Below are 20,000 nucleotides of genomic sequence, written 5' to 3' on the forward strand. Positions count from 1 at the left end.
TCTTAATGATAGTTACTGTACCTCTTAATGATAGTTACTGTACCTCTTAATGATAGTTACTGTACCTCTTAATAGTTACTGTACCTCTTAATGATAGTTACTGTACCTCTTAATGATAGTTACTGTACCTCTTAATGATAGTTACTGTACCTCTTAATGATAGTTACTGTACCTCTTAATGATAGTTACTGTACCTCTTAATGATAGTTACTGTACCTCTTAATGATAGTTACTGTACCTCTTAATGATAGTTACTGTACCTCTTAATAATAGTTACTGTACCTCTTAATGATAGTTACTGTACCTCTTAGTGATAGTTACTGTACCTCTTAATGATAGTTACTGTACCTCTTAGTGATAGTTACTGTACCTCTTAATGATAGTTACTGTACCTCTTAATGATAGTTACTGTACCTCTTAATGATAGTTACTGTACCTCTTAGTGATAGTTACTGTACCTCTTAATGATAGTTACTGTACCTCTTAATGATAGTTACTGTACCTCTTAATGATAGTTACTGTACCTCTTAATGATAGTTACTGTACCTCTTAATGATAGTTACTGTACCTCTTAGTGATAGTTACTGTACCTCTTAGTGATAGTTACTGTACCTCTTAATGATAGTTACTGTACCTCTTAGTGATAGTTACTGTACCTCTTAGTGATAGTTACTGTACCTATTAATGATAGTTACTGTACCTCTTAATGATAGTTACTGTACCTCTTAATGATAGTTACTGTACCTCTTAATGATAGTTACTGTACCTCTTAATGATAGTTACTGTACCTCTTAATGATAGTTACTGTACCTCTTAATGATAGTTACTGTACCTCTTAATGATAGTTACTGTACCTCTTAATGATAGTTACTGTACCTCTTATTGATAGTTACTGTACCTCTTAATGATAGTTACTGTACCTCTTAATGATAGTTACTGTACCTCTTAATGATAGTTACTGTACCTCTTAATGATAGTTACTGTACCTCTTAATGATAGTTACTGTACCTCTTAGTGATAGTTACTGTACCTCTTAGTGATAGTTACTGTACCTCTTAATGATAGTTACTGTACCTCTTAGTGATAGTTACTGTACCTCTTAGTGATAGTTACTGTACCTCTTAATGATAGTTACTGTACCTCTTAATGATAGTTACTGTACCTCTTAATGATAGTTACTGTACCTCTTAGTGATAGTTACTGTACCTCTTAATGATAGTTACTGTACCTCTTAGTGATAGTTACTGTACCTCTTAATGATAGTTACTGTACCTCTTAGTGATAGTTACTGTACCTCTTAGTGATAGTTACTGTACCTCTTAATGATAGTTACTGTACCTCTTAATGATAGTTACTGTACCTCTTAATGATAGTTACTGTACCTCTTAGTGATAGTTACTGTACATCTTAGTGATAGTTACTGTACCTCTTAGTGATAGTTACTGTACCTCTTAATGATAGTTACTGTACCTCTTAATGATAGTTACTGTACCTCTTAGTGATAGTTACTGTACCTCTTAATGATAGTTACTGTACCTCTTAATGATAGTTACTGTACCTCTTAATGATAGTTACTGTACCTCTTAATGATAGTTACTGTACCTCTTAATGATAGTTACTGTACCTCTTAATGATAGTTACTGTACCTCTTAATGATAGTTACTGTACCTCTTAATGATAGTTACTGTACCTCTTAATGATAGTTACTGTACCTCTTAGTGATAGTTACTGTACCTCTTAATGATAGTTACTGTACCTCTTAATGATAGTTACTGTACCTCTTAATGATAGTTACTGTACCTCTTAATGATAGTTACTGTACCTCTTAGTGATAGTTACTGTACCTCTTAATGATAGTTACTGTACCTCTTAATGATAGTTACTGTACCTCTTAATGATAGTTACTGTACCTCTTAGTGATAGTTACTGTACCTCTTAATGATAGTTACTGTACCTCTTAGTGATAGTTACTGTACCTCTTAATGATAGTTACTGTACCTCTTAGTGATAGTTACTGTACCTCTTAGTGATAGTTACTGTACCTCTTAATGATAGTTACTGTACCTCTTAATGATAGTTACTGTACCTCTTAATGATAGTTACTGTACCTCTTAGTGATAGTTACTGTACCTCTTAATGATAGTTACTGTACCTCTTAATGATAGTTACTGTACCTCTTAGTGATAGTTACTGTACCTCTTAATGATAGTTACTGTACCTCTTAATGATAGTTACTGTACCTCTTAGTGATAGTTACTGTACCTCTTAATGATAGTTACTGTACCTCTTAATGATAGTTACTGTACCTCTTAATGATAGTTACTGTACCTCTTAATGATAGTTACTGTACCTCTTAATGATAGTTACTGTACCTCTTAGTGATAGTTACTGTACCTCTTAATGATAGTTACTGTACCTCTTAATGATAGTTACTGTACCTCTTAGTGATAGTTACTGTACCTCTTAATGATAGTTACTGTACCTCTTAATGATAGTTACTGTACCTCTTAGTGATAGTTACTGTACCTCTTAATGATAGTTACTGTACCTCTTAGCACACGTCATGGAGCAGAAGCGCTTGGTCCCTCTGAACTGAGCAGCCGGGGCTAACTTCTTACAGTACTCACACTTCAGCACTGAGAGAGAGAGAGAGAGAGAGAGAGAGGGTTAACCCTAACCCTAACCCACCAGAGAGAGGCCTGGTGGAGACAATAAAACATACTCTCTCCCCATGCCTTCAGCCTGGTGGAGACAATAAAACATACTCTCTCCCCGTGCCTTCAGCCTGGTGGAGACAATAAAACATACTCTCTCCCCATGCCTTCGGCCTGGTGGAGACAATAAAACATACTCTCTCCCCGTGCCTTCGGCCTGGTGGAGACAATAAAACATACTCTCTCCCCATGCCTTCAGCCTGGTGGAGACAACAAAACATACTCTCTCCCCGTGCCTTCGGCCTGGTGGAGACAACTAAACATACTCTCTCCCCGTGCCTTCGGCCTGGTGGAGACAATAAAACATACTCTCTCCCCATGCCTTCGGCCTGGTGGAGACAATAAAACATACTCTCTCCCCATGCCTTCGGCCTGGTGGAGACAATAAAACATACTCTCTCCTCATGCCTTCAGCCTGGTGGAGACAATAAAACATACTCTCTCCCCATGCCTTCGGCCTGGTGGAGACAATAAAACATACTCTCTCCCCATGCCTTCGGCCTGGTGGAGACAATAAAACATACTCTCTCCCCATGCCTTCGGCCTGGTGGAGACAATAAAACATACTCTCTCCCCATGCCTTCGGCCTGGTGGAGACAATAAAACATACTCTCTCCCCATGCCTTCGGCCTGGTGGAGACAACAAAACATACTCTCTCCCCGTGCCTTCGGCCTGGTGGAGACAATAAAACATACTCTCTCCCCATGCCTTCGGCCTGGTGGAGACAATAAAACATACTCTCTCCCCATGCCTTCAGCCTGGTGGAGACAACAAAACATACTCTCTCCCCATGCCTTCGGCCTGGTGGAGACAATAAAACATATACTCTCTCCCCGTGCCTTCGGCCTGGTGGAGACAATAAAACATACTCTCTCCCCGTGCCTTCGGCCTGGTGGAGACAATAAAACATACTCTCTCCCCGTGCCTTCGGCCTGGTGGATACAATAAAACATACTCTCTCCCCGTGCCTTCGGCCTGGTGGAGACAATAAAACATACTCTCTCCCCGTGCCTTCGGCCTCGTGGAGACAATGAAACATACTCTCTCCCCGTGCCTTCGGCCTGGTGGAGACAATAAAACATACTCTCTCCCCGTGCCTTCGGCCTGGTGGAGACAGTAAAACATACTCTCTCCCCATGCCTTCGGCCTGGTGGATACAATAAAACATACTCTCTCCCCATGCCTTCAGCCTGGTGGAGACAATAAAACATACTCTCTCCCCATGCCTTCGGCCTGGTGGAGACAATAAAACATACTCTCTCCCCATGCCTTCAGCCTGGTGGAGACAATAAAACATACTCTCTCCCCATGCCTTCAGCCTGGTGGAGACAATTACATACAAACAAAAGCATCTGAGCTTGATTGTTACGGTACCTGTTGCCGTGGTGACCGGTTCTGATTGGTTGGTATCTGGGCTGTCGGTCAAATCCTCACCAGCGGGCTCTTTGATTGGACCACACACCTGTCAATCACACACACACACACACAGGAACAGGAAGAAGAGACAAATAGCTGAATATAGATGGAGAGAGAGAGAGAGAGAGAGAGAGAGAGAGAGAGAGAGAGAGAGAGAGAGAGAGAGAGAGAGAGAGAGAGAATGAGCTTGTCACATCCATCGGTTCGGCTAGGTACCACCTCCCTCTGGGAACTACAAATCCCATCATCCCATGGGGTGTATATTAATCACAGGGAAGGGCTCGGCCCCACCTCCCTCTGGGAACTACAAATCCCACCTCCCTCTGGGAACTACAAATCCCATCATCCCATAATACTCACGGGGAAGGGCTCCGCCCCCTCCTGGATGACGAATCCCTCGATGAGGTGCGTGAGGACGTGAGGTTTGACCACGGCCTGAGGAGGCGGAGCCCGCTCCGTCTGACCTCCCCCCCCGACGCGGGGGGGGAGGAGGGGGGGGAGAGGGGGACGCCACCACACCGGGACCTGGCCACAGGGAGAAGGGTCACGTTAGCTCTATAGGATAGGATAGGACAGGATAGGATAGCGGGGGAAACCCGAAAGAAAATAAACTCTAAGCGCCAATAGATATAGCAACGCTAGCTCTGGTCCATAGTCCATAGCTGCTTTGATTCTGCCCTGCAGTAAGGCTATGTGACTATCAGTTTGAAATCTCAATCAGACCAGCCTCTCCTCTTTTGTGGAAATCTCACGAACGTTTGACCTACTCACCAATACAAAGGCGGGTTGTGTCAATAGAAAGACTACTTTCCTTAGTGGACGCACTCTGAGCCCCCCCCCCCACCCCCCCCCCCCACACGTATAAACGGTACTTTTTGGCCAAAAAGTGATTTTGTTTCCACCGGAAAGAAAATACTTTTAGTTACTCCGCTGCGCCCTCTACTGATATTGCCCAGAGAACTGCCTCATAGAGAATATTTTTCCTCCGGTGAAAAAATAATCCCTTTCTGGCCAAAAAGTACCGTTTATACGTGTGGTGGATAGGGGGGGGGGGGGGGGGGGGGGGGGGCTCAGAGTGCGTCAACTAAGGAAAGTAGGCTTTCTAATGACACAACCCGCCTTTGTTTTGGTGAGTAGGTCAAACGTTTGTGAGATTTCACTAAAGAGGAGAGGCTGGTCTGATTGAGATTTGAGATTTCAAACTGATAGTCACAGTTACTGCAGGGCAGAATGGAAGCAGTAGAAGGCTATGGACCAGCGCTAATAGCAACGCTAGAAATTGGATAATAGCGAGACCATTCTGAATCAATATCAAATCTAGCGATTTTCGTTTTCCGATCCGATCCGATCCCGATACCACAATTTCTGTGTCAGCCGATAACGAATACCGATACCAGGGAATAATATCTATAGGTCCCGAGCGCTCAGGGAGTTAACCCGCTCTGACCTGAGATCAGATTCTATAAATGTCTTCTACATCCTGACAGTTTTCATTCTGACCTGAGATCAGATTCTAAAAAATGTCTTCTACATCCTGACAGTTTTCATTCTGACCTGAGATCAGATTCTAAAAAATGTCTTCTACATCCTGACAGTTTTCCATTCTGACCTGAGATCAGATTCTATAAATGTCTTCTACATCCTGACAGTTTTCCATTCTGACCTGAGATCAGATTCTAAAAAATGTCTTCTATACATCCTGACAGTTTTCATTCTGACCTGAGATCAGATTCTATAAATGTTCTTCTAAACATCCTGACAGTTTTCATTCTGACCTGAGATCAGATTCTATAAATGTTCTTCTAAACATCCTGACAGTTTTCATTCTGACCTGAGATCAAATTCAAAAAATGTTCTTCTACATCCTGACAGTTTTCATTCTGACCTGAGATCAGATTCTAAAAATGTTCTTCTACATCCTGACAGTTTTCATTCTGACCTGAGATCAGATTCTAAAAAATGTCTTCTACATCCTGACGGTTTTCATTCTGACCTGAGATCAGATTCTATAAATGTTCTTCTACATCCTGACAGTTTTCTGAAAAAGCTATGTTTCTATGTCAGTCATTCTTCGATTAAAAAAAATATAGCAGACCTACAAGCTCGTAGCGCACCACCGAGTGTCGCGCTACGAGCTTGTAGATCTGCTATTTTTCAATAGCTATAGCATAACGTAATGCTATAACACCAAAACGGGTTCCCGCCCCAAAATGGGTTTTAATAACTTACGTTCAAGATATTCATAAATAAAGGAAAAGTAGGAAAGTGAGCGTTTTTTTTCTAACCGTGCGCGTGATTGGTTGCTTCCATGGCGTTGGAGGAGGAGGAGAGCAGAGCAGAGGGGTGGTCTCTGATTGGCTGGAGCTGCGCGGGGGAGGGGCCATCCTCGCCATTGCCCGCATTGGACTCCAGTTTCCTCTTCAGCGAGCCGGCCGTCTGCTTTCCCTGAAGACGTGATATTCATGTTAGACTCATATCACTGTTGGGCACGGTGGCCTCGCCTTCTAGAAGGTCCCGGGTTCGATTCCCGCTGGGGACCAGGGGGGCAGTCAGCCAGATATTTCGTGAAGCCTCATTTGAAATCGGTAGTTCATATAATGGCCTGTTGTGGCGCTGGACTGGACCCAAAAAGCCCCATAGCTCCATAGAGGCCCATGTATTTTGGCCCAACTTCACCTAGACTGTATTACCTTAATAAACATCGTCATGAATACTTTCTTCTTCCAGTCACTAGTTTAAAGTCTCATTTCTAATGTCATAATATTCTTTTTGGAAAATTATGGTCCCATTAATTAAAAAAATGACCATAAAGTCGCGTATGTTCTGAGGGGCGTGGCTACCGTTACAGTCTATGATCGGGATTCCCCACCCACTCGAGTCAAAATAAAAACCAACGGAGAAGAAGGGGGGAAGTCCCGCCTCGTTGTCTGGGCCAGCCAATGGCCAGCTGGTCCAAAAGGGAGCCAGCCAATGGCCAACTGGACCAGAACGGATCTAGAAAGATGGCAACTTACAGTGCATTAGAATGCAAGGGATTTCAGGCTTCATTTTACGTTCATGTTAGACCCGGGGAACGCTTTGTCCATATTTTTTACAGTCTATGCTGGGGACGCTGGGGGGCATGACTTGATTCAGCATGAAGATTAAAGCCTTCTAAATAAAATTAGGGCCGGGACTAATTGCGATTAATTTAGATTAATTAACTACAGAAAAAATTATCGCGATTAATTACAGATAAATTACAGATAAATTAATCGCACCTTTTTTTTTCACCGCGGAACGTTTCTCACTGGGCGCTTTTCTATAGTACTGAAAACTGGAAATAAAAAAAAGTCACCCCATTTTGTGTTGCCTAGAACTGGAGGTCTGACAAAAAACAGTAACAATATGAAGTAAGTACAGCTTTGTGACGTCACTGAGATGTACTTGTTACTGTTACTATTTTTTTTTCAGACTTCCAGTTCCAGGCAACACAGAATGACTTTTTATTATTATTTCCACAACAGGTATATTAATGACAGTAAAATGTTGAAAATGAGTGGTATCCTGTAGTCACTATTCGTTGATTTACTGGGATACCAAAAAACATTTAAAAAAAAGGTTTCTCGCTGTTCTCGGGTTGAATATTGATATGCGATTAAAATGCGATTAATCTAGATTAATTAATCGCAAAGCCTCTGATTAATTAGATTTTTTTTAATCGAGTCCAGCTCTAAAATAAATATACGCATGCCTTGATCACTGGTACAGCACCCTGGTACTGGTACAGCACTATTTTGGGGCCGATCAAATCATTAGAAAGAAGAAAATAAAGGCAGGATACAACACTATTTGTTTTGTTTTTCTTCTTATAAATTATTTGATCGGCCCAAAACATACAATTTAGGCATTTAGCAGACGCTCTTAATCCAGAGCGATTTACATTAAGCAAGAACAAAAAAAGCATGGGAATACATCACATACAAAGCATTTATCATGAAACATGCGTAAGCTAAGAAAGTAACAGTGGAATATCTATATAATGAAACTATACATATATACTATACATATATACTACTATGCTATACATAATGTACTATGGCGTGCTATGACTACATACAATGCAATTATAGTGCTGTCTACATAACATGCTATAAGTCTGTATCAAATGCTATCTAAGTCTACAGAAATGCTATCTAAGGGGGTATAGGGTAAGTGCTATGGGCACAACATAGTGTTCATTGTCATGATTTGTCACGATCCGAGTTGGCTTTGTCCACCGCGTAACCGTCTTTAAAGAAATACTTATAGAAAAGCCTATGGAGAAAATGAATGGAGATTCATTTCCTGGGCCACTCGTCGTTCTGAAAGGGGGAGGGACTGCGACGCTCTATACCTTTAAGGCGATGAACTGACCTGTGATGTCACCGCCTCTCCATTGGCCACGGCCGAGGCTCCGCCTCCCACCACCAGGGGGAGGAGCGTCAGGGAGGAGGAGGTGGGGGGGGCAGGGGGGTGGGCGGAGCCCAGCGCTCCATTCTGATGACCCGGGCAGAGAGGCGCATTCTGATTGGCCTGCGGTTGGGGGTAAAAAAATAAAAATAAAATAAAATGAATCACACTTGTGTGAAATGAGCGGTGCCTTTTAATCATGATGTAATGAGTCAGGTGAAAAGAAGCAGCTTTGGACTCCTTCGTGGATATAGAAGTAAGCATGAGGTCAGTTCGCTGCCCCCCGCAGGTTGGCAGAGGAAGTGCAGCGCACCAGGATTACATTAGATAATTGACACTGGGTGAAACTAAATAAAAAATGGGTTGCAAAATCGTGGGTTAAGAATTATAAGAAAATGATGATGTATTGACCCGTATGACATCACATACAGGCGGAATAGAGCGTCGCAGTCCCGCCCCCTTTCAGAACAACGAACGGCCCAGGAAATGAATCAATGCATTTTTCTCATAGGCTTTTCTTAAAGTATTTATTTAAAGACGGTTACGCCGCAGACAAAGACAACTCGGATCGTGACAAATCATGACAATGAACACAATGTTTTGGGGCCGATCAAATAATTAGAAAGAAGAAAATAAAGAGACACTATTTGTTTTGTTTTTCTTCTTATAAATTATTTGATCGGCCCCAAAACAGTGTTCATTGTCATGATTTGTCACGATCCAGGTTGGCTCTGTCTGCGGCGTAACCGTCTTTAAATAAATACTTTAACCCATTCTGAACGGGCACCCATTTTGGTGTTGGCATCATGCTATGCTTTAGCTATTGAAAAATAGCAGATCTACAAGCTCATAGCGCGCCACCGAGTGGCGCGATACGAGCTTGTAGGTCTGCTATTTTTTGAAAAATCGAAGAACGACTGACATTTTTTAGAATCTGATCTCAGGTCAGAATGGGTTAATCAGACCAGTGTGTGTCCAGTGGAAAACTCGTATGAATCTGATCTCTGGTCAGAATGGGTTAAAAAAATCCTATGGGCAAAATGCATTGGGATTCATTTCCTGGGCCACTCGTCGTTCTGAAAGGGGGAGGGACTGCGGCGCTCTATAGACATACTACATTTAACCCATTTCGGTGTTTTAAAGCATTATATTATGTTATACTTTAGCTATTGAAAAGTGCGTGCGTGCGTGAGTTTGTGCGTGCGTGTATTTGTGAGTGCGTTTGTGCGTGCGTTTGTGAGTGCGTTTGTGCGTGCATTTGTGCGTGCGTGCATTTGTGCGTGCGTGCGTTTGTGCGTGCGTGTGCGTGCGTGCGTTTGTGCGTGTGTGCGTGCGTGTATTTGTGCGTGTATTTGTGCGTGCATTTGTGCGTGCGTGCGTTTGTGCGTGCGTGTGCGTGCGTTTGTGTGTGCGTGTGTGCGTGCGTGCGTGTATTTGTGCGTGTATTTGTGCGTGTATTTGTGCGTGTATTTGTGCGTGCGTTTGTGAGTGCGTTTGTGAGTGCGTTTGTGCGTGCGTGCGTGTGTGCGTGCGTGCGTGCGTGTATTTGTGCGTGTATTTGTGCGTGTATTTGTGCGTGTATTTGTGCGTGCGTTTGTGAGTGCGTTTGTGAGTGCGTTTGTGCGTGCGTGTGTGCGTGCGTGCGTGCGTGCGTGCGTGTATTTGTGCGTGCACGCGGGACAGTGTACCTGCGGGTGGACGTGAGACACCTGGGCAGACGACAGCGCCTCCTGGTGGAGAGCCTTCAGCGCGGCGCCTCGGCCCTGCAGCGCCACAGACGCCGCCTCCCGCGAGGCGATGGACGCCACCATGGTCAGCAGGCTGGAGGGGCCGCCCAGCACCGACGAGTACGCCTGGAGGATGGGACGGCAACCGGCACCACAACGTTACCCATTTTGGTGTTTTAACCCATTCTGACCTGAGATCAGATTCATACGAGGTTTCCGCCGGACACACACTGGTCCTGATGAACCCATTCTGACCTGAGATCAGATTCTAAAAAATGTCAGTCGTTCTTCGATTTTTTTAAAAATAGCAGACCTACAAGCTCGTATCGCGCCACTCGGTGGCGCGATATGAGCTTGTAGATCTGCTATTTTTAAATAGCTAAAGCATAACATGATGCTAACACCAAAATGGGTGCCCGTTCAGAATGGGTTAAGCAGTTTGTTTTACATTAGCTATTGAACAATAGCAGACCTACAAGCTACGACCTACAAGCTCGTAGCGCGGCAATCGTGAAAATGTGGAGCAGATATTTGAATATAATGCCAAACGTTTTAAACTCATATCTTCAAATCATGCAGGGGAGTCGAACCCGTGGCACACTGCCAGACTGGATTACCAGCCAAGGTGCCTGGACCACTGAGCCACGGCCCAGCCCTAGATCTGCTATTTTTAAACAGCTAAAGCATAACATAATGCTTAAAACACCCAAAATGCTCCCCGTGTCCCCTAGGGTAGGTACCCTCACAAAAACCATGCACTAATCCTGGTCTCTATACTGCCTCCCCCTGGCCAGCCGGGGCGCCTGATGGAGGGGAAAGGAACTGGTCTCTATACTGCCTTCCCATGGCCAGCCGGGGCGCCTGATGGAGGGGAAAGGAACTGGTCTCTACACTGCCTCCCCCTGGCCAGCCGGGGCGCCTGATGGAGGGGAAAGGAACTGGTCTCTACACTGCCTCCCCCTGGCCAGCCGGGGCGCCTGATGGAGGGGAAAGGAACTGGTCTCTAAACTGCCTCCCTCTGGCCAGCCGGGGCGCCTGATGGAGGGGAAAGGAACTGGTTGGAATAACGTGTTCCTTCCACGCGCTATACGTCCAACCAGGGAAACTCCCCCCTGTCAGGTGTAAAGGAGCAACTTGGACACTCAGGCATGAAGGAAGCATGAGTTCAAGTCCGTTGCTCTCCCCATGTCCCCCATATATGGGGACTAGGTTGGTCTCCCCTTGTCCCCCATATATGGGGACTAGGTTGGTCTCCCCTTGTCCCCCATATATGGGGACTAGGTTGGTGGAGGGTGTGTAGAGCCCAGGATCACATTAGATGATTGACAAAGGGGTGAAAAATGGGTTACAAAATCATGGGATAAAAAAAAAAAAAAAAAAAAAAAAGACCCAAGATGGGTAAATCAGCCTGTTCTGTGATTCATCTATAAACAATGACCACTCCACACATATGTGACCGGGTCATGAAGTGTTCCTACTCTCACCTATATGGTCATGAAGTGTTCCTACTCTCACCTATATGGTCATGAAGTGTTCCTACTCTCACCTATATGGTCATGAAGTGTTCCTACTCTCACCTACATGGTCATGAAGTGTTCCTACTCTCACCTATATGGTCATGAAGTGTTCCTACTCTCACCTATATGGTCATGAAGTGTTCCTACTCTCACCTATATGGTCATGAAGTGTTCCTACTCTCACCTACATGGTCATGAAGTGTTCCTACTCTCACCTATATGGTCATGAAGTGTTCCTACTCTCACCTATATGGTCATGAAGTGTTCCTACTCTCACCTATATGGTCATGAAGTGTTCCTACTCTCACCTACATGGTCATGAAGTGTTCCTACTCTCACCTATATGGTCATGAAGTGTTCCTACTCTCACCTATATGGTCATGAAGTGTTCCTACTCTCACCTATATGGTCATGAAGTGTTCCTACTCTCACCTACATGGTCATGAAGTGTTCCTACTCTCACCTATATGGTCATGAAGTGTTCCTACTCTCACCTATATGGTCATGAAGTGTTCCTACTCTCACCTATGGTCATGAAGTGTTCCTACTCTCACCTATATGGTCATGAAGTGTTCCTACTCTCACCTACATGGTCATGAAGTGTTCCTACTCTCACCTATATGGTCATGAAGTGTTCCTACTCTCACCTATATGGTCATGAAGTGTTCCTTCTCTCACCTATATGGTCATGAAGTGTTCCTACTCTCACCTTATATGTGACCGGGGACAGTGGTTTAACCCATTCTGAACGGGCACCCATTTTGGTGTCAGCATCACGTTATGCTATTTTTGTAAAAATCGAAGAACGACTGACATTTTTTTAATCTGATCTCGGGTCAGAATGGGTTAATCAGACCAGTGTGTGTCCAGTGGAAAACCTCGTATGAATCTGATCTCAGGTCAGAATGGGTTAATATACAAGGGGGCCATGGTCATTTTTCAGTTCTTTACATATTATGAAACTGCACACTGTAACCTTTCATATGATGTATTGCTCATTGAAATTGGACAAAAATGAAGAAGATATGACCATCTGAAACTATATATATATATATATTACATGTTATGATGTTCTGTGGAGGCGGGCCTTACCGTGGACACGGTGGGCACCGCCCCGGCGCCCGCGGCGGCGTCGATGCGGGCCTGGGCCAGCGCCAGCGCCTGCCCGTTGACGCCCACAGAGCTCTGCCTGGCGCCCACGATCTGCACGGGGATGTGAGGGGGCGGGGCCGCCACGCCGCTGCAGGGGGGGGGAGGAGGGGGAGGAGGGGCGGGGAGGATGGGGGGAGGGTTCCTGGAGGGAAGCTGCAGGGGCAAGCAGCGGAGACCCTGCAAGAGTTAAAGGTTTTATGACATTCATTTTCTTTTATTTTTATTTTTTCTTTTAGGTTTTATGACCTCAATTACACCCAAAAAACCTGAACTTTGAACATTCAGTGGATTTTCTGTGGTCTGAAGTTTTCTTTGGGGTTTTTTGGGGCCTTTTGAGCTACAATGAAAACAGGCAACACAGTGAAAACAGTGACATCTGCTGGCAAATCCCATTGACATATATGGGATTTGCAGTAAGTGATGTCACTTACTGCCGGCAAATCAGAGCACCTGTTTGAGCCAGAAAACCCCAGACCACAGAAAGTCTACTGAATGTTAAAAGTCCATGTTTTTTGGGTGCAATTGAGATTAGAAAACCTAAAAAAAAATAAGAACAATTCCAAAACCTTTTTTTAAATGTCAAAATCCCTTTAAAAACATTCACTTTGAAAGAATATATATTCAAAGATTTGCGCCACTTTTTTTTTTACGATTTTTTCAAAAATAGCAGACCTACAAGCTCATAGCGCGCCACTCGGTGGCGCGCTATGAGCTTGTAGGTCTGCTATTTTTCCCAATAGTTAAATTATAACATAATGTTTTAAAACACCAAAAGGGGTTCCCGCCCCAAAATGGGACTGAGGTTGATTCAAAAAACCAAATCTTCTAAATTCTAACAGTTTACTTAAAAACCTGTGTTTCTATGTCAGCGGTGCTCAACCTTTATTTTCATGTCAAGGACCCCCAGAATTGTCTGTATTTGGCTGAAGACCCCCATCTGAAAATATGTAGTTCCAGGGAAACAACATTTCAGTGTGTGTGTTCAACAACACAGGCATGACGTTAAGCTGTGTGTGTGTTCAACAACACAGCCATGACGTTGAGCTGTGTGTGTGTTCAACAACACAGCCATGACGTTAAGCCGTGTGTGTGTGTGTGTTCAACAACACAGCCATGACGTTAAGCTGTGTGTGTGTTCAACAACACAGCCATGACGTTAAGCTGTGTGTGTTCAACAACACAGCCATGACGTTGAGCTGTGTGTGTGTTCAACAACACAGCCATGACGTTAAGCTGTGTGTGTGTTCAACAACACAGCCATGACGTTAAGCTGTGTGTGTTCAACAACACAGGCATGACGTTAAGCTGTGTGTGTGTTCAACAACACAGCCATGACGTTAAGCTGTGTGTGTTCAACAACACAGCCATGACGTTAAGCTGTGTGTGTGTTCAACAACACAGCCATGACGTTAAGCTGTGTGTGTGTGTTCAACAACACAGCCATGACGTTAAGCTGTGTGTGTGTGTTCAACAACACAGCCATGACGTTAAGCTGTGTGTGTGTTCAACAACACAGCCATGACGTTAAGCTGTGTGTGTGTTCAACAACACAGGCATGACGTTAAGCTGTGTGTGTGTTCAACAACACAGCCATGACGTTAAGCTGTGTGTGTGTGTTCAACAACACAGCCATGACGTTAAGCTGTGTGTGTGTTCAACAACACAGCCATGACGTTAAGCTGTGTGTGTGTTCAACAACACAGCCATGACGTTAAGCTGTGTGTGTGTGTGTGTTCAACAACACAGCCATGACGTTAAGCTGTGTGTGTGTTCAACAACACAGCCATGACGTTAAGCTGTGTGTGTTCAACAACACAGGCATGACGTTAAGCTGTGTGTGTGTTCAACAACACAGCCATGACGTTAAGCTGTGTGTGTTCAACAACACAGCCATGACGTTAAGCTGTGTGTGTGTGTGTGTTCAACAACACAGCCATGACGTTAAGCTGTGTGTGTTCAACAACACAGCCATGACGTTAAGCTGTGTGTGTGTGTGTTCAACAACACAGCCATGACGTTAAGCTGTGTGTGTTCAACAACACAGCCATGACGTTAAGCTGTGTGTGTGTGTGTTCAACAACACAGCCATGACGTTAAGCTGTGTGTGTTCAACAACACAGCCATGACGTTAAGCTGTGTGTGTGTTCAACAACACAGCCATGACGTTAAGCTGTGTGTGTGTTCAACAACACAGCCATGACGTTAAGCTGTGTGTGTGTTCAACAACACAGCCATGACGTTAAGCTGTGTGTGTGTTCAACAACACAGCCATGATGTTAAGCTGTGTGTGTGTGTGTGTGTGTTCAACAACACAGCCATGACGTTAAGCTGTGTGTGTGTTCAACAACACAGCCATGACGTTAAGCTGTGTGTGTGTTCAACAACACAGCCATGACGTTAAGCTGTGTGTGTTCAACAACACAGTCATGACGTTAAGCTGTGTGTGTGTTCAACAACACAGCCATGACGTTAAGCTGTGTGTGTGTGTTCAACAACACAGCCATGACGTTAAGCTGTGTGTGTGTTCAACAACACAGCCATAACGTTAAGCTGTGTGTGTTCAACAACACAGCCATGACGTTAAGCTGTGTGTGTTCAACAACACAGCCATGACGTTAAGCTGTGTGTGTGTTCAACAACACAGCCATGACGTTAAGCTGTGTGTGTGTTCAACAACACAGCCATGACGTTAAGCTGTGTGTGTTCAACAACACAGCCATGACGTTAAGCTGTGTGTGTGTTCAACAACACAGCCATGACGTTAAGCTGTGTGTGTGTTCAACAACACAGCCATGACGTTAAGCTGTGTGTGTGTTCAACAACACAGCCATGACGTTAAGCTGTGTGTGTGTTCAACAACACAGCCATGATGTTAAGCTGTGTGTGTGTGTGTGTGTGTGTGTGTTCAACAACACAGCCATGACGTTAAGCTGTGTGTGTGTTCAACAACACAGCCATGACGTTAAGCTGTGTGTGTGTTCAACAACACAGCCATGACGTTAAGCTGTGTGTGTTCAACAACACAGTCATGACGTTAAGCTGTGTGTGTGTTCAACAACACAGCCATGACGTTAAGCTGTGTGTGTGTGTTCAACAACACAGCCATGACGTTAAGCTGTGTGTGTGTTCAACAACACAGCCATAACGTTAAGCTGTGTGTGTTCAACAACACAGCCATGACGTTAAGCTGTGTGTGTTCAACAACACAGCCATGACGTTAAGCTGTGTGTGTGTTCAACAACACAGCCATGACGTTAAGCTGTGTGTGTGTTCAACAACACAGCCATGACGTTAAGCTGTGTGTGTGTGTGTGTGTGTGTTCAACAACACAGCCATGACGTTAAGCTGTGTGTGTGTTCAACAACACAGCCATAACGTTAAGCTGTGTGTGTGTTCAACAACACAGCCATGACGTTAAGCTGTGTGTGTGTTCAACAACACAGCCATGACGTTAAGCTGTGTGTGTGTTCAACAACACAGCCATGACGTTAAGCTGTGTGTGTGTTCAACAACACAGCCATGATGTTAAGCTGTGTGTGTGTGTGTGTGTGTGTTCAACAACACAGCCATGACGTTAAGCTGTGTGTGTGTGTTCAACAACACAGCCATGACGTTAAGCTGTGTGTGTGTGTTCAACAACACAGCCATGACGTTAAGCTGTGCAAAATGCAAAATAACATTGACCGCTGTGAGGTGGCGAAAGCTTGACCTCAATAGAGCACCGAAGTCCTGACGTAACTCGCTCATCCCGACGATTCCCATGCTTCACGGAAGTAATTTCTCTATGGAGAATAACATGGGGTGATCTTAATATCGTCTACTATAAGCGTTGTGGTCCAAAAATAAACAAGCTGTCTCGGCGTTATTGTCAGGGAGGTGTCTCTGTATCGTTTGCAACAGTCAGTCACTCATATGTGATACAGTCTGCTTCTAGCGAAAATGTAATTAATTCAGCAGCAGTAACATTAGCGTTTTCTCTCAGTCAGTTGATTCTTCATATCCATATGAGTGAAGCGGCCGGGGTGACATGTTTATTTTTCAAACACAGTTCTTATATGAAGCAATCTAAAAATCCTCCTATGGCGATTTCAATGCAACTAAACAAATACATGAACCTGGGGACTTAGCGCCCTCTACTGAAAGTGACGTCAGACTTCGGTGCTCTATAGCAACGGTTGCTAAACAATTCGGATTGGCATTGATTGGACAATTGTGGGATTCAGTCAGCGAAAGGGGGGCTAATTTAGGCCCAACGACGGCCCGGTACCTGCAGGGTGGTCTTGGGCTGAATGGGGACGGGCCCGTTGCCGTGGTGATGGTGGTGGTGGTGGTGGTGGTAGGCCGCGGTGGTGGGGGGGGGGGGCTTGTTGTTGTCGGGCGCGGCGGCGCAGAGCGTGGCCTTCTGCAGCGGCTGCACCACCAGCGTCTGGGCGTGGCCTCCTCCTCCTGGCGGCTTGATGCCGCCGGCGGCGTTGCTGGACGAGGAGGAGGAGGAGGATGCGGGCACCAGGATGTGCGTGGCGGTGGTGCCCCCCCCTGCCGCGGTCAGAGCCCCCCGGGGCCCGTGAAGCAGGATGGAGGCCGAGGAGGAGGCCGAGGTGGGGTGGAGGAGGTGGTGTTGGTGTTGGTGGTGCTGGGGCGGTTGTTTGAGGCCGGAGGAGGAGGAGGAGGGCTGCGGGTAGGTGGGGATCTTGATGTGGGCGAGCGGAGTCAGCGAGTAGGGAGCTGCGCGTGGGACCATGTTTACAACGTATGCATTTTAGCAGACACTCTTCTTAATCCATTCTGACCTGAGATCAGATTCATACGAGGTTTCCACTGGACACACACTACTGGTCTGATTATAAACCCATTCTGACCTGAGATCAGATTCTATAAATGTCTTCTACATCCTGACAGTTTTCTGAAAAAGCTATATTTCTATGTCAGTCGTTCTTCGATATTTTAAAAAAAGAGCAGACCTACAAGCTCGTAGCGCGCCACTCGGTGGCGTGCTATGAGCTTGTAGATCTGCTGTTTTTCAATAGATAAAGCATAACATAATGCTAACACCAAAAGGGGTTCCCGCTCAGAATGGGTTAATCCAGAGTGATTTACAGTAAGCAAGAACAACACATGGTTGATACATCATGAATCATACCTAATACACAACGCGTTGGAAAGCGATGGCCGAACTGTATATAGCTCTGAAGAGGTTTAGTGTATGTTTTCTAAAAGTATGTTTTAAATGTATATAACTCTGAAAGAGGTTTAGTGTATGTTTTCTAAAAGTATGTTTTAAATGTATATAACTCTGAAGAGGTTTAGTGTATGTTTTCTAAAAGTATGTTTTAAATGTATATAACTCTGAAAGAGGTTTGTTGTATGTTTTCTAAAAGTATGTTTTAAATGTATATAACTCTGAAAGAGGTTTAGTGTATGTTTTCTAAAAGTATGTTTTAAATGTATATAACTCTGAAAGAGGTCTGGTGTATGTTTTCTAAAAGTATGTTTTAAATGTATATAGCTCGGAAAGAGGTTTGGTGTATGTTTTCTAAAAGTATGTTTTAAATGTATATAACTCTGAAAGAGGTTTGGTGTATGTTTTCTAAAAGTATGTTTTAAATGTATATAGCTCTGAAAGAGGTTTGGTGTATGTTTTCTAAAAGTATGTTTTAAATGTATATAACTCTGAAAGAGGTTTAGTGTATGTTTTCTAAAAGTATGTTTTAAATGTATATAACTCTGAAGAGGTTTAGTGTATGTTTTCTAAAAGTATGTTTTAAATGTATATAACTCTGAAAGAGGTTTGTTGTATGTTTTCTAAAAGTATGTTTTAAATGTATATAACTCTGAAAGAGGTTTAGTGTATGTTTTCTAAAAGTATGTTTTAAATGTATATAACTCTGAAGAGGTTTAGTGTATGTTTTCTAAAAGTATGTTTTAAATGTATATAACTCTGAAAGAGGTTTGTTGTATGTTTTCTAAAAGTATGTTTTAAATGTATATAACTCTGAAAGAGGTTTAGTGTATGTTTTCTAAAAGTATGTTTTAAATGTATATAACTCTGAAAGAGGTTTGTTGTATGTTTTCTAAAAGTATGTTTTAAATGTATATAACTCTGAAAGAGGTTTGTTGTATGTTTTCTAAAAGTATGTTTTAAATGTATATAACTCTGAAAGAGGTCTGGTGTATGTTTTCTAAAAGTATGTTTTAAATGTATATAACTCTGAAAGAGGTCTGGTGTATGTTTTCTAAAAGTATGTTTTAAATGTATATAGCTCTGAAAGAGGTTTGGTGTATGTTTTCTAAAAGTATGTTTTAAATGTATATAACTCTGAAAGAGGTCTGGTGTATGTTTTCTAAAAGTATGTTTTAAATGTATATAACTCTGAAAGAGGTTTGGTGTATGTTTTCTAAAAGTATGTTTTAAATGTATATAACTCTGAAGAGGTCTGGTGTATGTTTTCTAAAAGTATGTTTTAAATGTATATAACTCTGAAAGAGGTCTGGTGTATGTTTTCTAAAAGTATGTTTTAAATGTATATAGCTCTGAAAGAGGTCTGGTGTATGTTCTCTAAAAGTATGTTTTAAATGTATATAACTCTGAAGAGGTTTGGTGTATGTTTTCTAAAAGTATGTTTTAAATGTATATAACTCTGAAAGAGGTCTGGTGTATGTTCTCTAAAAGTATGTTTTAAATGTATATAACTCTGAAGAGGTTTGGTGTATGTTTTCTAAAAGTATGTTTTAAATGTATATAGCTCTGAAGAGGTCTGGTGTATGTTTTCTAAAAGTATGTTTTAAATGTATATAACTCTGAAGAGGTCTGGTGTATGTTTTCTAAAAGTATGTTTTAAATGTATATAACTCTGAAGAGGTCTGGTGTATGTTTTCTAAAAGTATGTTTTAAATGTATATAACTCTGAAGAGGTTTGGTGTATGTTTTCTAAAAGTATGTTTTAAATGTATATAGCTCTGAAAGGGGTCTGGTGTATGTTTTCTAAAAGTATGTTTTAAATGTATATAACTCTGAAGAGGTCTGGTGTATGTTTTCTAAAAG

At 43.2% G+C, this 20,000-nt stretch overlaps 1 protein-coding gene across 1 annotated transcript in view; it reads right to left on the reverse strand.

Moving 5' to 3' along the window:
• The window catches only part of LOC310873441 (polyhomeotic-like protein 1), a gene marked incomplete at its 3' end in the record, with an annotated part of 52,402 nt that overhangs the window by 2,955 nt on the left and 29,447 nt on the right, over positions 1-20,000 (reverse strand). The window contains exons 8-16 of the mRNA XM_083785818.1: positions 17,226-17,683; positions 12,899-13,135; positions 10,251-10,415; positions 8,527-8,685; positions 6,417-6,576; positions 5,351-5,403; positions 4,492-4,656; positions 4,090-4,177; positions 2,549-2,636 (exon numbers count right to left, since the gene is read on the reverse strand). Of these exons, the coding sequence (XP_083641944.1) occupies positions 2,549-2,636; positions 4,090-4,177; positions 4,492-4,656; positions 5,351-5,403; positions 6,417-6,576; positions 8,527-8,685; positions 10,251-10,415; positions 12,899-13,135; positions 17,226-17,683 (1,573 nt within the window). The remainder of the gene's footprint in view (positions 1-2,548; positions 2,637-4,089; positions 4,178-4,491; positions 4,657-5,350; positions 5,404-6,416; positions 6,577-8,526; positions 8,686-10,250; positions 10,416-12,898; positions 13,136-17,225; positions 17,684-20,000) is intronic.

The sequence above is a fragment of the Protomyctophum parallelum genome (assembly GCF_964188405.1).
Source record: "Protomyctophum parallelum genome assembly, chromosome: 1".
Lineage (NCBI taxonomy): Eukaryota > Metazoa > Chordata > Actinopteri > Myctophiformes > Myctophidae > Protomyctophum > Protomyctophum parallelum.